The following is a 24531-nucleotide window of genomic DNA, read 5'->3' on the forward strand; positions in this document are numbered from 1 at the left end:
GTACCTTCCTAATGCCCACAAACAGCCTTCTATACGGTTCTGCTATCGAAATTATCCATTTTGGGGGGGGTCCAGGATGGTCTCCCCACATTTTCAAGCATTTGTTGTAAATCTCATTTTGCAGTTAATTCGCACCCCTCCGCTGCAAGTAGTGTGAATAGGCATTTTTAATTGGATTGGAGAATTCTCGGGAGCACGCTTCACGGCGAAGTGTGCGAGTTTAAAGAAACAAACTCGCTACTTGCAATTCGCACCTAATTGGATCGAGGCCTAGAAATGTTTTTCCACCTAGCAGGTGTTGTTTCCATGGTTGTATGACATCATCAATGTAAAGTACCTTCCTACCTACAGTATATATCTGTTATTACCCAGTTTTGTTCTATTTATGTTTCCAATTGTAAAGCGCAACAGAATATGCTGCGCTATATAAGAAACTGTTAATAAATAATAAAGTAGTTTAATTGAAAGGAAAATTCTGCAATTTGAAAAAAAAAAAGATATATTTTATAGCAAGTACAAATATAACAAAGGGAAAAAAATTAAGCTTCTCAGCTCAGCGAGGATATGGCCCACTGTTTTACATCTGTTGGACAATTGGGATACTTCTGAAGGGCTTCTGATATTTGGCAATTATCAAGCAGTAATTTCATGAGTCTGTATTCCTTTTGTGTCCGGACAGAGAGACCTTCCATTGGTTTGATCAGCTCCAACTGGTGCAAATGTTCAAATGCCTGCCAATAAAATCACAAAGTGTGTATAGGTGAGAAGTGTACTTCTATAAAGCTAAGCATACGTTAGCACTTAGCTGTAGGTTTACCATTAAGACATTGGCAAATTCAGTTATGCTCTAATAATAGAGATTATTATGGAAGATGCATGCCAAAAACAACAACATAAAAAAAAATAAAGAGCCTCATTTAGAGTTAGATGCAGTTCGCATCTTGTATGTACGTGTTAAAGGTTTGTCTTAAGCCGCATACACACTAGTCGATAAATTTAACGATATGAATAATAACGATATTGTTAAGTGTGTATGCACAATATAGTTAACGATGCGTGCTCATGCGGATCGTTAACAATGTCTTTCATCGCCCATACTTGCAGGGCAACCTGACGATATTGTCAGGTTCTGCAAGTTCGGGGATGAGGGAGGGTGCGGTCACTGAACAATATCGTTAACGATATCGTTCAGTGTGTGTGCTCAATTCTGTTAACGACATAGAGCCCGGCAGTGCAGGGAAAACACTTAACAATAAACACTTAACAATATCGCTCATGGAGCATATCGTTAAGTGTGTATGAGCCTTTACATGTGTATTTTTAATCTCAAGATAGGCACAACTCAAAAACACAGCAGTATTCCTATGTCGGGTGTACAAATGCAATACAGGAGAACAGTGTCTTCACAGTGCTATTAATAAATGTAAAAGTCATAATCTTCATATAAAATGTAAGAAAATAAAAACACCACTCTTTAAATCCAATGGAAACATTCTTTCCAAATGTAAGTGACATAAGAATTTGAACAGACAGCCATAATGCAATATAATGTAGCCATAATGGTAACAAAGGCCTCACTAGGAAGCCGATAGATAGTGCACAAGCGTGCACATATACAGAGAAGCATTCAATACCAGCATAGACTGAGGTTGCATGACGCAGTTTGCAAAGTGTCCAGCAGAGTGTGCTGTGTAAAAGAATGAAGAATCAGCTGTAGTAAAATACTTCATTATGGACAAGTTTATTTCCGGTTTGAATACGTAACTATATTTCTCACTATAGGAATACTCCATAGTGTACATGGATAATCCCACTAGACAGAATATGCAATGCACTCATTCGTGTGCTACTGTCAATAGTTTACTAATATGTTATAAATGTCAAAGTATGCTGGAGAGGTGTATATGAAAAAATAAAAGCTCACCTTCAGAACCACAGGTTTTTCAAAGTTATAGATAGAATGAGCTTTCCTCTGAATAAACTTCTGAAATTCTGCAGCAATACAGAGTAGACATGGCTTATGAGACACACAATATATTTATACAAATTTATTTTGCAAAAACAGGATTTTGGTACTCACCGTTAAATCGGTTTCTCTGATTCCACAGGGGACACTGGAGTCTAGACTGTAGGGTATAGACGGGTGCAGAGTGGAGCTGGCACTTGAACAAATCTATAAGTGTAACTGGCTCCTCCCCCTCTATATCCCCCACTTATAGAAACTGAGCCGAGAGGAAAATAGACCTCTAGAGAAGGAGGAAAAACAGAACAAAAACAAGAACAACTGTCCGCAAAGGCAATCAATCACACTGTAACAGATCTCAAGCGGAAAAAAGCAGCGCATGGCGGGCATCCAGTGTACCCTGTGGAATTCAGAGAAACAGATTTTACAGGGAGTACCAAAATCCTGTTTTCTCCTTCATCCACAGGGAACACTGGAGTCAAGATTGTGGGGACGTCCCAAAGCCACTCCCATGGGTGGGAGGGCGTTGCGACACTTGTAAAACCGAACGGCCAAACTGAGAAACAGCAGCCGCAATGGTGTCAAACCTGTAGAAACGAACAAAAGTGTTTGAACTGGACCAAGTGGCTGCACGGCAGAGCTGGAAAACAGAAACCCCACTAGCAGCCGCCCACGAGGGAGCAACCAAAAGCGTAGAATGTGCTGAAATAGATACCGGCGGAGACCGGGATGCCGCCAGATAGGCCTGACGAATAGTCAGACGAATCCAATGGGCCAGAATCTGTTTGGAAGAAGGCCATCCATGTTTTGCTGCATCATATAGAACAAACAAAGCATTGGACTTGCGTAACTGAGCAGTTCGATCCACGTAATTCCGCATGGCGCGAAAAACATCTAAAGGAACGTGAAGATGGCTGGTCCCCTCCAAAACAGGGACTACAATCGGCTGGTTAATATGGAAGGAGGAAACCACCTTCGGTAAAAAATCAGAACGAGTATGGAGCACTGCACAATCCGCATAAAAAAATATGGAAGGTGAGTGACAGGACAGAGTTCCAAGCTCCGAGACTTGCCTAGCCGAAGCCAAGGCCAATAGAAGTACTATCTTCCAGGAAAGATACCTTAAATCAACCGTTTCCAATGGTTCAAAAACAGACGACGGAAGAAAAGAAAGCACTAGGTTGAGATCCCAAGAAGCCATCAAGGGAACAAATGGAGGTTGAAGACGAAGGATCCCCTGCAAAAAAGTCTATACCTCAGGAAGCAAGGCTAACTTGCACTGGAAGAAAATAGACAAGGCCGAAACCTGAACCTTTCAAGAACCCAATCTAAGGCCAGCATCGAAACCAGACTGAAGAAAACCTAAGAGACAGCCCAGGCGAAAAGACGAGGAATGACAACCCCGTCGTTCACACCAAGAGACGTAGGCCTTCCAAATTCGATGGTAGTGGGCTGAAGTCACCGGCTTTTTAGCCCTGACCATGGTAAGAATAGCCGCACGTGGAATGCCATTGCGTATCAACAAAGCGGCCTCAACAGCTACACCATCAAACGAAGCCGCTGTAAGGCGGAGTAACAGAACGGACCCTGCTGAAGGAGATCTGGACAAAGGGGCAGCGGCTGAGGTTCTGCTGCAAATGGCAACTGTAGATCTGAGTACCAGGCCCTGAGCGGCCTGTTCGGAGCCAACAGGATGACGCTGACCCTCTTCCTCTTGATGCGCTTGAGCACTTGAGGAAGAAGGGGAATCGGTGGGAATAGATACACAAACTAGTGCAGCCACTGCCTCCGCCTCTGGATCCTGGGTGCAGGAGCAGTAATGAGGAAGTTGATGGTCGTGTCTGGACGCCATGAGGTCTATCTGAGGTCTGCCCGATAGCTGAACCAGCTGCTGGAAAATCTGAGGATGCAGACCCCATTCCCCCGGATGGAGATCCTGGCGACTGAGGTAATCTGCTTCCCAGTTGTCGACTCCTGGGAAGAAGACCACCGACAACGCTGCCGCGTGTTTTTCTGCCCAACGGAGTAAGCAAGAGACCTCCCACATGGCGCCCCGACTTCTTGTTCCTCCCTGTCCAATGATGTACGCCACAGCGGTTGCATTGTCTGATTGGACCCGAATGGCTAGTCCTCGAAGAAGCGTTGTGCACTGCCCTGAGTTCCAGAATATTTATCGGAAGAAGGGTCTCCTGAGCTGACCAGTGGCCCTGGTAATGATATCCCAGAACAACAGCCCCCCAACCCATGAGGCTGGCGTGCATCATCAGAAGGATCCAATCCCAAATCCCGAACCGCCGACCTACCAAAAGATGGCTGGACTGCAACCACCAAAGAAGGGAAACTCTTGTCTTGGGAGAAAGACGGACCAGGCTGTGCATGTGGAGATGGGATCCCGACCATTGGCACAATAGATTTAACTGGAAGGTCCGAGAGTGAAAATTACCGAACTCTAATGCTTCGAAGGCCGCCACTTTCCTAGAAGTCAGATACAAAGATGAACCGACACCCACCGAGGCTTGAGAACTAGGCGGACCAGCTCCTGAATCGCCATGGCCTTGTCCTCTGGTACAAACGCCTTCTGTAGAATGGTGTCCAAAATCATCCCCAGGAACTGGAGGCGCTGTGATGGAACCAACTGAGACTTTGGAAAATTGATGATCCAGCCGTGTCGCAACCGATACATCTTGAAGTAATCTTTCCGGAGAAGGAGCCTTGAGGAGGAGATTGTCCTTGACTTTTGTGAAGACTCTGGGGGCCGAAGAGAGCCGAACGGAAGAGCTCGAAACTGATAATAAGACTCCTAAATTGCAAACCTGAGAAATGCCTGATGTGGTTCCCAGATAGGAATGTGCAAGTACAGTATGCATCCTTTATGTCTAATGACACCAGAAATTGCCCCTGTTCCAAGCTCGCAATCACCGGGCACAGGGATTCCATCTTGAACCTGTAAAACATTAAGTGAAGATTCAAAGACTTTAGGTTCAGAAGAGGGCGCACTGAGCCGTCCGGCTTGGGGACCACAAAAAGATTTGAATAGAACCCTTCCTTGCGCTGATGAAGTGGAACTTGTACAACAACCTCTGACTCCAGGAGTTTGGAGATTGCCTTCTGCAACACCTTCCTCTTCTCATTCGAAGATGGAAGACCTGTCATGAAATAAATGAAAAGAGCATGAAATGCAAAATCTATCTGGTACCCGAGAGACCAGATTTTGAACCCAGGCATCTGAGCAGGTCTGAATCCACACATTCTTGAAGCAAGAAAGAAGAGTTCCCACCAATGGGGTCCCCATGTGGGCAGGCAGCCCGTCATGCCACAGGTTTGTCGGCAGGCTTAGGGTTGATAAAGCCGGAATATGTGACCGTATATATGCATGCTTATGTCTTTCATTATTTTCATTGCAATTAAGAGTACATAGAAATGATTCAGAATATATATTAGTTGTAGTTGCAGAGGACAGTCACGTGTCGAATGGCCTCAGACCTAGAGATTAGGTTTACCCTCTCTCTAAAGTAGGCAGGTGTGTGTCTGAAGCAACAGTTATTATTGGTTAATATTGTATAATCTAAAGGTATAAGTGTTATTACAGGAATAGGTATAAATCAGAACTGTGGAAAACTATTTCTTCTCTAGCAAGACAGAATAATTGGATAGTTGAATATGAACAGACTAGGAGACAGTAGGTCTCAGATCTGGCTAAACAAGGAGGGAGCTAATCAGGATAGCCTTGGCCTATAAGCGGTCACCAGTATTTTGAGAACATAGAAAGGAGATTATAGGTTTTGTTATGTTTAAAATATATAATTAGTGAAATGTTTAGTGCGCATGAATATTGAATTAATTAATATTCGTCATTTTAGAATATGTTAGTAGCAGAGAGGAAAAAAGTATAAAAGATTGATCAAAAAGGGGAGGGGTCGGTCAGTCGGGTTGAGCAGGAGAGATCGTAGGTCGAGAGAGTCGCGGGGCGCTGGGCTGTAAGTATAAACAGGGCTGGCTGTCACCTTGGGAGTTAGTTGAGATTATGCTAGGCATTGCAAATAATCATTTTGTTAGTGCTGCTGAACTTGTTGTTTTTTATGTTGTAAGTCTGCTTTGACATTAATACCATAATACATGTATAATTAAATTGCTTTTAAGTAAAACATTGTCATTTATTTTAAAGTTGGTATTGGTGTGAATTATTAAATTTCTTCTTATAATAAGTAAGGTTTAAAAATAATATCCAAAAACACATCGCGCTATCAGGGTTCTGACAGCGAGGGGGGGCTGAAGCACTCCCTCTACCTCTTGTTCCTTTAGAAGCGGAAGAGGAGCCTCTTGCACGGCCTCAAAATCTTGTAGGAACCCGAAAGGAACAAAAGGAAGTTCCAGAATAAGACCTCTTAGGCATATGTGTAGAAGACAAGTAGGACGGCAGAAAAGTGGATTTGCCCCATGTCGCCTGAGAAATCCATTTGTCCAATTCAGGGCTGAAGAGAATATCACCTGAGAATAGTAACGCCTCCACAGCCCTCTTGGACTCTGCATCAGCCTGCCAGGAATGAAGCCAGAGTGCTCTGCGAGCCGCAACCGCCGAAGCCAAAACCCAGGAGCCAAGCAACCCAATCTCCCTAGAAGCCTCTCCAAGGTATATGGCTGACTCCCTGATGTGCTCTGCTAAAATGAGAAGCTCAGACCTTGGGGCTCCCGAACGCAAACTTCTGGCTAATTCCACAGCCCATCATTTTGTAAACTTGTTAACCCAAGAGCCTACTAACGCAGGATGGAGAAGAACCCCAGCAACCGCATAGATGGACTTTAATGTAGTTTCCAACTTATGGTCAGAAGCTTCACCCCTGGAATCACACCTGGAACTGGAGGAGTAGTCTTCTTGGAAAGACGCGAGACCGATGAATCCACCGTTGGCGGAGACTCCCAGCAAGCCCTACTATCTGCAGGAAAGGGATAAGTGAAAAGAAGACGCTTGGCTATCTGGAACCTTTTGTCCGGATGTTTCCAAGCAACAGTCAACTGGTCCTCCAGCTCCTGGGGAATAGGAAAGGTAATAGAAGACCGTTGCTGTTTAGCAAAAAGGGATACTGGAGCCGAAAACTCCTCGTCTGTTATCTTAAGTACCTGACGTACTGCAACAATGAGAGCCTCAAGACCCTGAGGGCCCTCATCCACCTCCTGCAGATTCTCCTCCGGAAGAAATACTTCCTCTGAGCCCTGAAGGAACTCACCCTCCTCTAAAGGTGACGACCATTCCTCTTCTGAGTCGTCCAACTGTAAAATCGCTGCCAGAGTTCTTTTCCTGGGTAGCGGCCGTGACAGTGCTGTCAGAACACGGGAGGAAGAACTCACCACCTGAACCAACTATCCATAGACCTAGCTAATGCCTGAGCACAGGCTGTTTCAGCTGACTTGGAAGTTTCCCTTTCTCTACTGGACACTGCTAATTCTGCCGAAAGATCTGACATGACACCAGTCAGAGCCGAAATCCACGGAGGAGAGGACAGCCCCCCAGCTTGGTCCTGGACAGGGTTAGTCCCCGCAGGGGCAAGTCCAGAGTCACAAGCATCACATAGCAGAGCCCCCTCCGAGTTAGCCTGAGTGAACTTGGCGTTGCACTTCTTACAGGCATAAAGTTTCTGAGATGCCTTAGAGGCTGCTCCCTTGCCTGCCATACTGAACTCACACAGAGGAGATCACAACAGCAAGAATTACACTCACCCCAGGCACACAGTGACAGTGAGATAAAGGAGAGAGAGAGAGTCAGCAGAGGGAGTCACACAATAACCCCCCTAAGGGCGCCCCTAAACAACCATCCCCAGAAACTCACTGTCTCCCTTGGCTGGACAGAATGCAGGGACTGGATAGAAGGAGCTGCTGTGCCAGGATGCAGGACAGGCTGTGTGTACCCACCGGCAGCTGCCGCGGTGCAGACAGGGGCGAACTGTCTGCCTGTATCCTCGTGTTGATATAAATTAAATGAAATAAAAGTATAAAAAAAAACTGCAGAGTGTGCCTAGGGAACCGGCTCCCTTGAAGCACTTTTTCTAAAACTGGGGGCATAGAGGGGGATTAGCCAGTCGCACTTATAGATTTCTTAAAGTGCCGGCTCCACTCAGCACCCATCTATACCACACAGTCTAGACTCCAGTGTCCCCTGTGGATGAAGATGAAATTAACATTATGTATAATAATTAGTGTATTCACATTCAGTTTAATTATGTAATAACCACACTGTGAATCCTCCACCCATAATACTTATTCTGTGCAATAACACCAGTGTGACTAATCCACCTCTGCAATTAGACCAGTATGGTTTCCTCCACCCATAATACTCCTACTCTGCAGTAACCCCACTGTGAACCTTTCACCCAGAATACTCATGCTTTGCAATAGCTAAGTGTGGATCCTCTACCAATAATACGAGGCTTGTTCAAAAAGTAATGCCTAAATGCTCATAACTCTGAAATAATATGAAACATTTATCTGAAACTTTGTCAGTTTGTAGTTTAATATGTCTGCTAACTATATATGTAGTTTTGTTTAGGTAGTCCAAGAAATACCATGGAATCCAAGATGAAATAAAGAGCTGTCATTGAATTTCTGGGAAAAGAAGGCTGCAGTGCTACAGAAATCCACAGAAGACTGAAAGAAAGTGTATGGTGAGCGTACAATTGACTATAGCAATGTCAGAAGGTGGATGAAGCGTTTTCAATTGGGAGAATAGTCCGTGTGCGACAAACCTCGTGGTGGCAGACCATCAACTGCAGTGACAGCAGAGAACTGACACAAACTCGATGCCATGATTCAGAAAGACCATTGTGTGACCATCAGAGATATCAGTGATGAACTTGAATGTAGCCATGGCACTGTAAAAACACTAATCAATGATTTGGGATATCGTAAAGTGTGTGCTAAATGGATTCCAAAGCAATTAACCAGGGATCATAAGGCCCAGATGGGTGGAAGTGTGCAATGACCTTTTGACCAACTTTGAAGCCAACCCTGAGATGTTTTTGGAAAATGTAATTACAGGAGATAAGACCTGGGTATTCCTTTGTGACCCAGAAACAAAGGCCCAATTAAAGCAATGGAAACACCTAAGTTCACCTAGGTCAAAAAAGTTTAAATCACAGCGATCCGTAAACAGTCATGGCCACATTCTTCTGGGATTGCCGAGGTGTTATTCTCATCAATTACTTGGAACAAAACCAATCAATCAATCAACAGTGATCGATACATTATTACACTTAAGAAACTGAAAGAAGCCATCCGCAAAAAAGGTCAACAATTTGACTGTCAAATGTCATCTTACACCACGACAATGCCAGACCTCATACTTCGATGGCAAAATCTGCGGCCATTGCCAAAATGGGGTGGGCAATAATGCCACATCCACCATGCAATAATGCCACATCCATACAGCCCTGATTTGGCCCCTTCTGACTTTCATCTGTTTGGCCCTCTCAAAAACTGTTACCGTGGTCAACATTTTGAAGATATAGAGGTTGTTAAAAATGCCATACATTCCTGGGTCAAACAGCAACCACTGGAATTTTTCCAAAGTGGATTCACAGCTTGGGTTGAGAGGTGGAGAAAATGTTTGAGGGCAGATGGTGAATTTTTTGAGTAGAGTCATTCTGTTACTAAGACTTCAAAGTATTTTACTGCAAATTTTCAAATCTGTATCTATTACAAAATTTGAGTTGTGAGCATTTAGGCATTACTTTTTGAACAACCCTCGTACTTTTTCCTTGCAATAAGCAGAGTGCCAATCCCCCACCCAGAATACTCATCCTCTGTATAACTCCCCAACCAATAATACTCAACATCTGCAATAACCACGGTGTCGATCCTCAACCTAAAGTAACCATCCTACCAGTAAGGAACCTCCACCTAGAATACCCTAACAGGGATGACATTTACCCGAATGAGGATGATTCTACAACTAGAATACTTCATACTTGCTTTTTGGTTTTTCACGAAGACCTATTTGGAATCTTGATGTATCCTACATCTGTTTTTTTGTTCAGAAGTGTTAGATTGTTTTATTGAACATCACATTGTACTGCAGTGCCTCAATAAAAAATAAAAAAAACTCTAGACAGCGTATTATGGTAACAAACCAGTGCTGATCTTCCTGCACACATATTTGAGGAGCAAAGGTAAATCAGCAAAGATGGTTACAGACTGGTCGCCTAGAGTTTTACCTCTCCATAGAATGCAACGAAGATGTATACTGAGAGATTATACACTGCCGAGACCTGAAATGGAATATAATGAAACAAAGAGGACTATCCTTGCCCAGGGACCACAGTTACGTTTTCTTCAGGGAAAGACATGTAAGACTACCTGACAAGTGCCTGGAAATAGTGAACAAAAACATTAGGCGGCTCAGTGGTTATGACTCACCATACGGTTGTGAGCTACAATATAAAAAAAGAGATCTTACCATTGTGTACCATTTGAAAATTAAATGGCTCCCCATTATAAGTATCCTGCAAGTGTTTCATGGCGATTACCAGACACATTTCCAGAACAGACAAACCTGGAGACAAAAGACATCGGTGACATTCTCCACACAACATAGATATCCAATTTCAAATTTTTTCTATATTTCTAAAATATTGACATTGGGGCAGTGCAGCAATGTAACTCACAAGAAGAGTGCCCAGAGCCATTCAATTGGTGGCGTTGTAAATCCCTGTCTAGAGGATTTCTTCTCGCACAATGTTGAGGGCCGCGCACAAGTCCAATTTAACTAACGCCTTAGGGCAGCATCGCATACGGTAACAGCACTTAAGTCAGACAATGCTGTTTAGAGTGACTAATTCCCAGGCATCAGTTGTGATAAACCGCATCAGTCGTGATAAACTTTAGTGCAGGATGCAAAGCGGACAGCTGAATAGCTTCTGGCATTCATCCGCTACATCGCCACACTGGGAATTGAATTGCCCCTTTATTAGCATGATGACTGCACATAATGGTACAGTATTACTATATAGAGGATTTATGTTGCAACAAGCACCAAGAGATTGGAGGGGAGAGGTACAGCGGTAAATAAATGTGCTGATTATATTATATATAAGTATGTGCCTGGAAACACAGTAGTGACACAAATAAAGCAATGTATTTGGTAAAAGTTGGAATAGGGTATATGCAAGTAAAATAAATGAGTCATCTGAACTTGGACAATTAGTGAATAGAAAAATAATATTTAAATCTGCACATTTATATTTTATCAGGTCCATGATAATAGGACTAAAGCAAAAATATTACTCCAGTTAGTCTAAAATGGTACCAAGATGAAGTCCCAGCCTCTGACCGTATGACACAAGTGGTGGCATTGACAGTGCAGGTGATCTATGTAATTGTCCAGGGTACTTGTTAATTATATGGGAAAAATATGGACTGGAGCCACCAGGCGCTCAGTTGGTGATAAGGATGATCCTTTATTTATTCTGCAAGCCCCTATCCACTCCTGGACACCGCGCCCCATCCTTCCACCGCCCATATGCTGCCAACCTCTTTCAATTCAATTAGTTACAGTCAATTAAGTACTGAAACGGCCTGATCCCTCAAAGGCTCCCTTGATATTTGAGATTTACATTTTTAATATAAGGGTTCATTAATTTTTTAATGTAACGCATAGGTTTCTGAATATATATATATCTCATGCGGTACCCAGCACTCTGAGGCTGCTGTAAGCCTCTGGTAAAACTACTTGGGTGCCCTCCAAATGGGCAAGGAAACCTTCCAAATAGATCAATTAAATAGGCGGCACTCCAACGTCGATGCAATAAAGACACATCTTATTTTATCATCTCAAGACTTGGAGTGCCGCCTATTTGCTTGATATATATATATATATATATATATATATTTTATTTATTTATTTATTGAGGTCAGCCCCCAGCACTCTGAATACATTTATTAGTGGTGACAAGGGTGTCTTCCTCCATAACGCATACTTAATAAACTTCCATATAGAGTTGAATGGCCCCTCAAAACAGGCAGCAATCCTCGATAGATGTATAGGGTGATATGTTGTCACAAATCACATAAGCGCTGTCGACGTTTCAAGACCAGTTGGTTTTCCCATCAGGATATGTCTCTCTCTCTCTCTGTTACTTCAGACATATTCAAAGGAAGCAGCTTCTATTTCATTAGGATCTGGTCACTGAGAATGTGACACACAAACCATAAGTGTCCTAGTTCATGCTTCGTATTTTGGTGGAGCCGAGTCTTCCTGTCCTTGTTTGGGTTGACCAGCCATAGCCCCCTTGGATTGTGCCTTACTGGGTGCCTCCGCTTTATCTAGTGCTATAATATGGTTTGTGTTTTTACCTTTAATGTTGCCTATATCAGTGCTCTCTTATTCTTCCTCTTTTGAAATAAGTGTGTCGTTTCAGTTTGTACTGAAATTGTATGGTCCTTTTTGTTCAGTTTATTACATGCATATTGGTGGGTCCATGCTCTTTTATTTCCTAAGCTGTTCCCTCTTTTAGAGAGATTTAATATATTCTTCCTTTATTTTTCCTTTTGTTTTTAATGTTTTACTTTTGTTATTGGAAAATTTTCAATAACAACACTTGATTTAAAAAAAACAAAAAACAAATAAACTCACTGACTTTCTGCAGAAGAGAATAACTTGTTCTGACCATACTCACCGTGCAGTATATTCACTTTAGAATCCAAGCTGCGGAGTCTTTGGGCTTCCACAAAGTCAGCAGCATTCAGATGAGGGTGAGATACATTTATGCCGCATAGAGCCAGCAACTGAGGATCAATTTCACATGTTAGATACTGGACCTGTGATTAAACTAAACTTGTAAACAGTTAACATGAAGCATGGAAGATAACAATACATATATGACAACTACATGCCAGAAGAATAATGTGTGAGAGTGACAGATCTGCATTTATTCTAAACATCCGCTCACCAGGGGCTGATGTGGTGAAAAGTTCAGAAAAAGGAGATTTATTTCCGCTACAGGTATCACACCAATGTTTAGTGCAGAGCAGAATCCAGACTGTTTCCATAGCTATTTATTTAATGAACATTAATGTCATTACCTTACAAACTACATATTATTTGGTGCCTTCTTTTCATCCACCTGGCAAAGGAGACCGTTTCCCCTAAAACTCTCTGGTGGGAAATCAGTTTGAGGCAAAAAGTCCGGAATTTTCGCCTCCTTCGCCTGTTTTGCAGGCGCAAAAGTATCGCGCTTGTCCCCGCTTATCCCCGTATTCAATTTGTAAGGACGCTAAAAAGGAGACCCAGCGAAACTAGAACAGGCGAAAAGTCCTGGCAATTTTCGGGAAATCATCCTGGCACCCCCGTAAAGACATGGGGGATCACTATGGGTACCCCCGATTTGGCCTGCTGCAGGGTAGTCGGGTTTTTACACATCAGCGGCGCCTGTGAAGAACAGATGAAGAATAGCATTTAGCTATTTTTGTGGGGAAAAATAACTATGGCCATCAAATTTGGGGTACATGAAAATGGGTGCAAGCATATTTTTCAGTCCATAAAATGTTTCTTTCAAAATTCTTCAAAAATGCACCAGCCGCTACCACCTGCAATGAAGAAAACACCTGCCGCATACTTGGGAAGCCCTCTGGAATCAATTTCGCTATTTTAGAAGTTCGTCCCCTATTTTTTTTTTTTCACCCCCAAAATTAAAGTTCATTTTTTGGGGTGTCTTGATTTTTTATTTTTGTTTACATACATTACTTTTAGAGGACATTCCCAGGGATGCAGGCTATTTTTTTTAAGCCTGCACCCCTAAACCCCAATTCTGCACTTTTTTTCGCCATGTATTACATGGAGAAAAGTTATCCCCGTTATTTAACAAAGACTTTTCGCAGCGGTGAAAAGTCTTTGAAATTTAATACAGGAATAATTGAAATAGGTGAAAGTGATGTCATCGGCGATAATTTATCGCCGATAACGGGTTTTTGCTTCAAATTGAATACGGCCCAATGTCTCCAAAGTGCCGCTGGGACGGTCGGGAAGCAGGAGCCTCGAGGCCACCAACATTGGCAATTTTCCCTCACATGACATAATGGTGCATAGGAAGATTAGCGATTAATGGCTACCATAATTCTTTGGGCTTAGCACAGTACATTGCCAAGATTTGAATTCCCATCTTTGTAATCAGAGAAAACCAGGACAAATCTATGAAGAAAAAAAAGTGGCAGCTTTCCCACAAAACTGACCAGCTTGTGATCTATATGGGTTCCTGTCATCAATAGGTACCTTTTGGCATCTCCCAACCAAAGTCATGGGATTTAGAATGTACCCATTTTAGAACAGACAGATGATGGATTGTAGATACTGGCACATATTGGCACAGGAGATGCAGATTTCTGCACCAACAAAACTTTGACAATTGCTCACATATACATAAATTCTTGGGTGTGTTTGCTTAGGGTTATATGTAATCAACTGTAGAGTGGGTGGAGCTACGACAACCTATAACCAACTATCAGTAGAAGTAGAATGTACATAACACAGGGCATTTCATAAAAGCATGGCAACTTTGTTGGACAGAGTGACCTGACCAGATGGGATCTGAAGTTATGATGCTGGGAGAGATAATGGAGCCAAGTGGGAAGCCACAGACATGTGAGCGAATGTGATGAGAACGTGCTATGTGGGACCCTGCTCATCCACTATCACAGCAGTGATAGAAGCAAAAAACAAAGAAAACAGACAGGCACCAACCAGAAATATATGGTACAGATAACTGCACAGGAGACCTACAGAGCATCCATAAATCAGAGACTACTGACCAACAGCATGTGCAGGGATCGCAGGTCTTTTGAGGCATTAAACTGCTTCTGAAGAACATCCTCAACAGTTTTAGTTTCCAGGAGACTCTGAAAACAAAAGAGTTGAGATAGCAAAGAGAATTTAAGTTTGTGAATAAAACTGTAAAAAAAAAAAAGAAAAATCACCAACACTTAACTATTCCCTAAACTTAGCCCTGTTTCTGTCAGAAGACGTTCCCTGTTATTTGTAATCATGGTGCCTTAACGAATAAAGGCCCTCATTCAGAGCCGTTCGCTATTTGCGGTCGTTCGTTTAAAAACAAGGGGTGGCTATTCAAATGATCCGTACGCACATTGTAGTCTGTTCACACCTCTAAGTCTGAACGAGCGAGCAAAACATACGCTCGTTTATTTGTTAAAAACGCCCCCTGGCCGCTCACATCCTACGTCATGTCCGCTATTTATTAGATTAATCGAGTACATCGACCAGCGTATGAACTGCTCGCTATTCTTGTGGTTGGTGATTGCTACCACAAATTTGCGAGCAGTTCTGGCTATAAAATAACCCAGTGACGTGAACAATGACGCTGCTGTTTTAAATATACACACCCATAAAACGCCCGTTTTGACCTTTAAGCACGCCTGCGTTCGGATCTCCACTCCCCATTTTCAAGCACCTTCCCCTATTACCACCCACATACGCCTCATTCTGTCATTCAAAATAGCAGGCACTCGCTATATTGCGTACCAACGATTTTTGGCCGCACTGACTGGTTCGCGCATGCGTACTAAAAACCGTACGCATGCGCAGATGTGCAAACATCGCTCGGAACGAGCGTACTGCCGCTAACGAGCGGCTCTGAATGAGGGCCAAAGTGTGCAAATGTATATGTAGATTGCCTATTTGAATAGAACACTACGGTTCTTACTTGAAAAACATAGTGTTAGGAATGCACCTGTCTGCAGACTCATATCTATAACTATCTCATGCATTATTAGAACAGCTCGCACGTTATCGACATAGGGACTCCATTGGATGTAAGCAAGGGTACTGTGGGCCTAATTCCGAGATATCCGCCACATTGTTAATCTGGCCCTGTATACGTATCTAGCATGTAGTATCTCTAATATTATAACAGCTCTCTCGTGACCATCAGCATATTTCTCCTTAGGCCCTACTGCAGGGGTGGCCAGACTTTTGGACTTTGTGATCTACTTTTAAAGCTAAAAACCTTTTGTGATCTACAGAGCCCGAAAAAGGGGACGTGACATCACAGCAAGGGGCATGGGGTCTGTCCTGATGAAATCACACATAGTATCCCCAATTCAAATTACGTCACACAGCAGCACAATCTTATTCACATTTCACCACATAGTAGTGTCCCTTATTCACGTTACGACTAGGGGTGTGCACTGGCCACTTTTCGTGTTTTGGTTTTGGATCTGGATCTTTCTTCGTGTTTTGGATCTGGATTGGTTTTGCCAAAACCACCCTTCCGTGTTTTGGGTTCTGGGTTTTGGATCTGTATTTTTTTTTAAAAAGCATAAAAACAGCTAAAATCACTGAATTTGTGTGTTTTTCTGCTCCTATGCTATTATTAACCTCAATAACCTTAATTTCCACTCATTTCCAGTCTATTCTGAACACCTCACAATAGTGTTTTTATATCCAAAAGGTTGCACCGAGGTAGCTGGATGACTATGCTAAGAGATACAAGTGGGCGGCACAAACACGTGGTCCATCTAGGAGTGACACTGCAGTGGCAGACAGGATGGCAGTTTGAAAAACTAGGCCCCAAACAGTACATAATTCAAAGAAAAAAAAGAGGTGCAAGATGGAATTGTCCTCCCACCCACCCTTATGTTGTATAAACAGGACATGCACACTTTAACAAACCAAACATTTCAGCGCCAGGGTCTGCCACACGACTGTGGCTGAAATGATTGGTTCGTTTGGGCCCCCACAAAACAAGCTGGCAATTAATCTGTCCCTGCACAAACTGGCTCTACGGAGGCAAGATGTCGTCCTCATCCTCCGATTCCTCACCCTGTTCAGTGTTGTGTACATCCTCATCCTCACAGAGTATTAATTCGTCCCCGCTGGAATCCACAACCACAGGTCCCTCTGTACGTTCTGGAGGCTGGTCTCCCTGGAAGAGTTGATAATTCATTTTATGAACATCATCTTCTCCACATTTTGTGGAAGCAACCTCCTACGCCTTTTGCTGACAAGGTTCCCGGCTGCACTAAACACTCTTTTGGAGTACACACTGGAGGGGGGGCAACTCAGGTAAAATAGAGCCAGTTTGTACAGGGACCTCCAAATTGCTTCTTTTTCCTGCCAGTACAGGTACGGACTGTCTGACATGTCTACTTGGATGCTGTCACCGATGTAATCCTTTAAACAGACAGACGCACACTTGTCGCTGCTGCTTTAAGGATGCAGGTGCGGCTACAGCCCACACATTCACAAAGACAGAAAAAAAAAGAAGAATATTTTTATTGTTTGTGGAGCACTTTGAGGGTTACACCACCCTTTAACAGACAGACGCACGCTTGTCGCTGCTGCTTTGAGGATGCAGGTAGAATCTAGATGGGATTTGGAACCGGGGACACACTACCTCCATCAATTGTCTAAATCCCACTGCACTAATGGCAGATACCGGACGCACGTCTAACACCAACATAGCAGTCAAGGCCTCAGTTATACGTTTTGCTTCAGGATGACTGCTGTCGTACTTCATCCTCATCGCTAGGGACTGTTGGAGGGTCAATTGTTTAGTAAAAGTGGTGGTGTTCCTACTTCCTCTCTGGGATGATGAACAACTCCCAGGCACTAGGAGGAAGTGGTTCTTGATCTTTCCTTATTTTATTTTTATCAGAGAAAGTTTGGTCCTCCATTTATGTTATATTGATTTATACGTGCGGCTAAAGCGCACACAAACACAGAAAATATTTTTTTATTTGTGCTGGAGAGTAGTGCACTTTGTGGGTTACACCACCCTATAAGAAATGAGCCAGCCGGCTCTTTACTTATGGGACACAGGCGCACGCTTGGCGCTGCTCCTTTGTTGATGCACGTGCAGCCACAGTGCACACAAGTCACAAACACAGAAAATATTTTTTTATTTGGTTTGGAGTGTACTTTGGGGGTTACAGCACCCTTTAACGGTCAAGCCAGCCGGCCCTTTACTTATGACACAGGCGCACGCTTGGCACTACTTTGTTGATGCACGTGCGGCTACTACGCACACAATTCACAAACACAGAAAATATGTTGTTATTTGGTTTGGAGTGTACTTTGGGGGTTACAGCACCCTTTAACGGTCAAGCCAGCCGGCCCTTTACTTGTGACACAGGCGCACGCTTGGCACTACTTTGTTGATGCACGTGCGGCTACTACGCACACAATTCACAAACACAGAAAAAATATTATTTTTTTTAGCACTTGGGGGGAGCACCCTTGATGGACAGAGCACCCCCTGGACAACACTACAGCACCCCTTTAGGACTGGGACACTGCACAGGACTTTGGAGTGGACACAGCCCCTATGGAGAACTAACTGCACAACACAGTCCACCCAGCTCCTATGGACTTTGAAGTAGTGGACACAGCCCCTATTAACAACAGCAGCACAGCACAACACAGCCAGCCCCTATGGACTTTGAAGTAGTGGACAACAGCAGCACAGCACAACACTACTCTGCACTACACTACACTACACAGCCCAGCCAGCCCTAACTCCCACCCTCCCTCTTCACTGTCCACAGCCGAGTGAGAAAATGGCGCCGACGCGGGTTCCTTATATAGGATCCAAAACCCGCGAGACCCGGAAGGCGGGATGATGACGTTTTGCCTCGATTTCAGATCCGAGTCAGGCGGGAAAAGTCGAGCCTGACTCGGATCGGGGGGCTTCGGATTTCAGAAATCCGAACCCGCTCACCCCTAGTTACGACACACATTAGTGCCCCTTATACACAATGCCCACAGTAATGCCCCTTATACAAGGCCCACTGTAGTAGTGCCTCCCAGTGCAGAACAGCCCCCACACCCCTTGTGCAGAACTTACCCGACTTCACGCTGGGCACCATCAGGCTTCCCTCCGCCGCTGACTGGATCAAACCGGATCTAGCAGGCGGGCAGTCTCCTCACATTGCGGGTGACGTCATGACATCACCCGCGCACTACATCAGTGGGAACGCTGACTTCTGAAGCGATCAGAGGCTTCTTTAGCCTCTGATCCCTTCAAAGGCCAGCATTCCCAGTTGCTGTTGGCAAGTTGGTCACGATCTACCGGTGGGAGCTCCGGAACGTTTTGGTCAGGCTTGCCCTACAGTCTTTACCCTTTCATTTCATCCTACCTTCCCACACTGTTCCAATTTCATGCCACTGAATCTCTATAAAGCCTGTGGGTGCCGTCTTCACCCGCGGGTCGCAGTGTCCCGTGGGTGGAGAAATTTGCGGTGACCCGGTCACCGCCGGGCGCATGCGCCCGGCATCTATTCTCACTGTCTACAGTGCTTGGGGGCTGCCCGGCGTGTCCGTAAGTGCCGGGCACGCCCCCAAGTACGCCGAAAAGGGGACGCGTCTTGTAGACCCGCCCCCTTTTCATGGCCACCCCCCCTTTTCGGGGGCGCGCACACAAAGTTGCCCTCTCTAGCTCCGGCGCCCTGCCTGCCGCCGGAGCTAGAGTGAACACTAATAATATTGATCTTTTAATAAAATCAAATAATAATTCTTACACAAATATATTATTAATAAAAACAAAATTTTGGTACTCACCGTTAAATCTGTTTCTTTGAAGCCACAGGGGACGCTGGAGCCAGTACTGTGGGGGTATAGATCGGGTCTAGAGAGGAGCAGGCACTTTAAGAATTAAATCAGTGTGACTGGCTCCTCCCCCTCTATGCCCCCCACATCCCCAGTTTAAGAACTGAGCCGAGAGGAGACAGAGAGAAGAACTATAGAAGGAGGAGGAACAGAAGAAGAAACAGAACAGCAAACAGAAATGACATTCTGAAACATAATAGTCACACTATAAAAACACAACCAGAGAGCATCGCGGGGTGGGCGTCCAGTGTCCCCTGTGGCTTCAAAGAAACAGATTTAACGGAGAGTACCAAAAGCTCATTTTCTTTATCGGCCATAGGGGACACTGGAGCTAGTACTGCGGGGACGTCCCAAAGCTCCCCGTCCGGGAGGGAGAACGCAGCGACACCTGAAATACCAAACGGCCAAATTGAGAATCAGAAGCCGCAAAAGGTGTCAAACCTATAAAACCGAACAAATGTGTGAACTGTTGACCAAGTAGCCGCCCGCAAAGATGAAAAAGATAAACCCCCCTGGCAGCTGCCCAGGTAGGTCCAACAGAAGATTGCACAAAGATGGAAGCCGGAGGAGTTCGAGAAGCTGCCAAATAAGCTTGACGAATAGTCAGCCGAATCAAACGCGCCAACGTCTGTTTAGAGGCAGGCCAACCACGCTTAGCCACATCATAAAGAACGAACAAAGAATCAGACTTGCGCAAACTAGCCGTCTGATCCACCTAAATACGCAAGGCTCGAACATCCATTGAACGAGACGAGGGCTGATCCTCAGCCAACACAGGAACTACAATAGGCTGATTAATGTGAAATTAAGAAACCACCTTTGGAATAATGTAGATCTAGTGTGGAGGACAGCACGATCATCATGGAAGACCAGGTGAGGAGAGCAACATGAAAGCACCTAACTCCGACACTCTCCTGGCGGAAGCCAATGCCAATAAGAGCACTGTCTTCCAGGTCAGATACTTCATTCCACCGTCTCCAGCAGATCAAAAATTGAACACTATAGAAAATAAAGCACCAAGTTGAGGTCCCAAGGAGCAATAGGGGGTACAAAAGGAGGCTGAATCCGGAGAACCCCATGTAAAAATGTCTGAACCTCCGGAATTAAGGCCAACCTACACTGGAAAAATATAGATGCCTCAACTTTTTGTTCCGCCTTGGCAATTGATGTAAGCCACCGCAGTCGCATTTTCGGACTGAACTCTGATGGGTAGTCCTCTCAACAGAGGAAACTAATCCCGTAAGGCATTGTATACCGCCCTGAGCTCCAGAAACTTTATTGGAAGAAGAGCTTCCTGTCAAGACCAGTAGCCCTGGAGCTGACCATCCAGAACTACTGCCCCCCAGCCTCGAAGGCTGGCATTCATCGTTAGAAGGATCCAATCCCAAATTCCGAACAGGCGACCCACCAACAGATGGCTGGACTGCAGCCACCACTGGAGGGAAAGGTGCCCCTTGGGAGCCAAATGGACCAGGCTGTGCATGTGTAAGTGAGAGCCTAATCACTGGGATAGGAGGTCCAACTGAAAGGTCCGGGAATGAAATCGGTCGAACTCTATAGCCTTGAAGGCCAACACCATCTTACCTAGCAGACGAATGCATAAATGCACTGAAACCCACCGAGGCTAAAGAACAAGGCGAACCAACTCCTGAATTGCCAAGGATTTGTCTATCGGCAGAAAAACCTTCTGAACCCTGGTATCCAGAATCATACCCAGGAAATGGAGGCGTTGGGAAGGAACCAACTGAAACTTTGGAAAGTTGAGGATCCAACCGTAGCACAACAAAAATTTGTAGGTGATAGAAACATACTGGAGGAGTCTTTCAGAGGATGGAGCCTTGATGAGGAGATAGTCTAAATATGGAACTATTGTTATCCCTTGAAGAAGAAGTAGAGCCACCATGACAGTCATGACTTTTGCAAAGACACTGGGAGCTGAAGAAAGTCAGAACGGAAGAGCCAAACTGGTAATGAGACTCTAGAATAGCGAACCGGAGAAATGCCTGATGTGGTAAGGATATCCAAGGACACCAGAAATTCTCCCGGTTCCAGATTTGCGATCACTGAATGCAGGTATTCCATCTTGCATCTGGAATATACTAAGTGAAGATTGAACGATTGTAGATTTAGAATAGGTCTGACCGAGCCGTCTGGCTTCGGCACTACAAAAAGATTCGAATAGAATCCTTCCTTGTGCTGGTGAGAAGGAACTGGAACTAGAAATTCTGCCACCAGAAGTTTTGTGGTAGCCTGTAGTAACACCCTCGCCCTTATGGGCGAGGAAAGAAGACCTGTAGTGAAGAAACGAAGAGGAGGCTGAAATACAAAATCTATGCAGTATCTTTGAGAGACCAGATTCCGAACCCAGGCGTCGTTGCAAGTCTGTGACCAAATATCTCTGAAAAGAAAAAGTCGAGCTCCCACCGTGGAGGCTCCCAGATGGGCCGGCAGCCCGTCATTCCACAGGTTTGTCGACTGGCTTGGGGTCCTGACGACGAGCGGGGGCGGGAGTCCCCCTTTACTCTTTAATCCACTGAGAGCAGTGGAGAAACCTCTTGCTCGGGATCTGAATCTACAGGGAACAAGAAAGGAACGAAAGGAAGTACCTGACTGAGGCCCTGAGGCTGAAGAGGAGGAAGGCAGAAAGGTGGACTTACCACCCGTGGCCTGGGAAATCCACTTATTAAAATTTTGTCCCGAACAGCATATCCTCCGTGAAAGTAACGCTTCCACTGCCTTCTTGGACTCTGCATCCGCCTGCCAGGAACAAAGCTAAAAAGCTCGAAAAATCAGAGATCCAAGTAAACCAATATCCCTAGAAGCCTCCCCTAGGTATATGGACTCCCCCCTAATGTGCTCTGCCAGGGTGAGGAGCTCTGACCTAGGCACTCCTGAACGCAAACCCTAGGCCAATTCCTCGGCCCAGTGTTCTATAGCCTTGTTGAACCACAAGCCCACAAAGGCTTGACATAGGAAGAATACCTGCTACAGAGAAAATGGATTTCAGAGTACTCTCTAACTTACGGCCAGAGGCTTCCTTCAGGGAAATTGCACCCGGAACCGGAAGAGTGGTCTTTTTTGACAAACGGGACACAGACGAATCCACCAGCAGAGGAGATTCCCACTTAGCCCTATTTCTTCAGGGAAAGGATAGGAAGATAGAAAACGTTTTAAGATCTGGAACTTTTTGTCCGGATGTTTCCAGGCCACTGCCAGTTGATAGTCTAGTTACTGTGAAATAGGAAAAGTAATAGAAGACCACTGTGTCTTAGTAAAAAGGGATGACTGAGCTGGGGACTCATCGTCCGTTACCTTAAGGATCTGAGGAACGGCCAGAATGAGAGCCTCTAGTCCTGGAGGACCAACGTCCATCTCCTGAGGATCCTCCTCAGCTAGCAAATCCTCAACTGAATCCTGTAGGAATTCCCCTTCCTCTATCGGAGAAGTACGGTCCTCCTCTGACTCATCAGTTTGCAAAATAGCCGGAATAGCCCTCTTTTTAGGTGGCGGATGTGGGAGTACCTGACCCTGGGACGAGGAGCCCACCCCACCTGAGCCCAATTATCTATTGACCGGGTTAAAGACTGCACCCAGGCTGGTTCTGTCTGCCATGCAGATAATGGTCCCGCATTGGAACTCTGCGTCCTGGACGCTTCTAGCCGTGAAGTAGGAAGAAGCTCCGCCCACCTCATGGCTGGCACCCGATCAGTTTTTGTAATGTCCTCCTCCGAGTTACACAGCGCTGCTGTGTAACGTCACCCCGCAAGGTCAGCCTTCCCTGCAGCAGGACTGCGGGGGAGTCAGGGGGATCCGGATCCAGACGCACGCAGCTGCTGATGTACTGCTGACTAGGGACCCGGACGCACTCTTCATGAACTGGGGTTGGGTCCCTCAGGCGGCTACAACGGCGCAGGCAGACAGGGTCTAACTGTCTGCCTGTGTCTCAAGCTAAATTCATAAAAAAATATTTTAAAAAAATAATAATAATAAAATAAATCCTTAGGAGTTGATGCCCAGGGAGCCGGCTCCCTTGAGGCACAATTCTAAAACTGGGGATGGGGGGGCATAGAGAAGGAGGAGGAGCCAGTCACACTGATTTAATTCTTAAAATGCCGGCTCCTCTCTAGACCTGATCTATACCCCACAGTACTAGCTCCAGTGTCCCTTATGGCTGATAAAGAAATAGTATATACCTTATAATAGAATTATCAATGTTAGTACCTGTCGCCATATTCAATACATAATGTTTGCCCTACAGCCGCAGTCTAATATTATCTATCCATCACTGACCAGTAGAGCATAGTTTAGGTGATACCTGAATATTTGTATTCCATTTCTCTGCAAAATGTGCATCGGGAAAGTCGGGAGCCAGAGACAGGATTTCCTTAAATACCTCCAGGTACTTGGAGAAGCTGAAGGAGTTCAACAGATGAATCTGTCTGTGGGAGAAGCGAGACTTCACCCTCTTCTCTAGGAGCTCCATCACATCCTGCAATAGATAGAACTACTCAACCAGGGCAATAAAGTAGTGTAATATTTGCTAAACAAGGGAAATTAAAACCATACAAATCCACAGTATCCTGCAACACCGAACTCTACTACAACAGGGAACAGATAAGCAACAGCACTGCTCGCCCTCACGCAGAGATTTTGAAATACTTTAAAGCATTCACATCACAGAATTAGCATGGAAATAGAACAGCATTAATATAGAAAGAACCACTACAGTAAATTCTATTGAGAATTTAGTGTGGAAGAGAGGCTACAAATCTTGACAATGCTGAGCAAGGATTTATTGTGTAAACACACTTTGTATTGATTTCATTTACCGGCAAGTCCATTTCCAATCGATAGCTGCAGCCATTAACCATGGCATTTCTACACCAAATAAATGTCCAACTAACCAGAGCATCTGAATGTCCCTGTTATTGCTACTGAGAAGCCCATCTATGTTGTTTGGATAACA

General features: G+C 44.7%; 1 protein-coding gene across 2 annotated transcripts in view; it reads right to left on the reverse strand.

Annotated features, from left to right (window-relative positions):
• Positions 1-441: 441 nt before the first annotated feature.
• The window catches only part of ORC4 (origin recognition complex subunit 4), a 78937-nt gene continuing 54847 nt past the window's right edge, over positions 442-24531 (reverse strand). For both annotated transcript variants that reach the window (XM_088474871.1, XM_088474872.1), the window contains 6 exons: positions 23881-24054; positions 14756-14842; positions 12628-12736; positions 10410-10505; positions 1925-1992; positions 442-731 (listed from right to left, as the gene is read on the reverse strand). In XM_088474871.1, coding sequence (XP_088330997.1) covers positions 549-731; positions 1925-1992; positions 10410-10505; positions 12628-12736; positions 14756-14842; positions 23881-24054 — 717 coding nt within the window. In that variant the 3' untranslated portion in view covers positions 442-548. The remainder of the gene's footprint in view (positions 732-1924; positions 1993-10409; positions 10506-12627; positions 12737-14755; positions 14843-23880; positions 24055-24531) is intronic.

This window comes from Taudactylus pleione, unplaced genomic scaffold (genome assembly GCF_031769625.1).
Source record: "Taudactylus pleione unplaced genomic scaffold, aTauple2 ptg000156l, whole genome shotgun sequence".
Classification (NCBI taxonomy): Eukaryota; Metazoa; Chordata; class Amphibia; order Anura; family Myobatrachidae; genus Taudactylus; species Taudactylus pleione.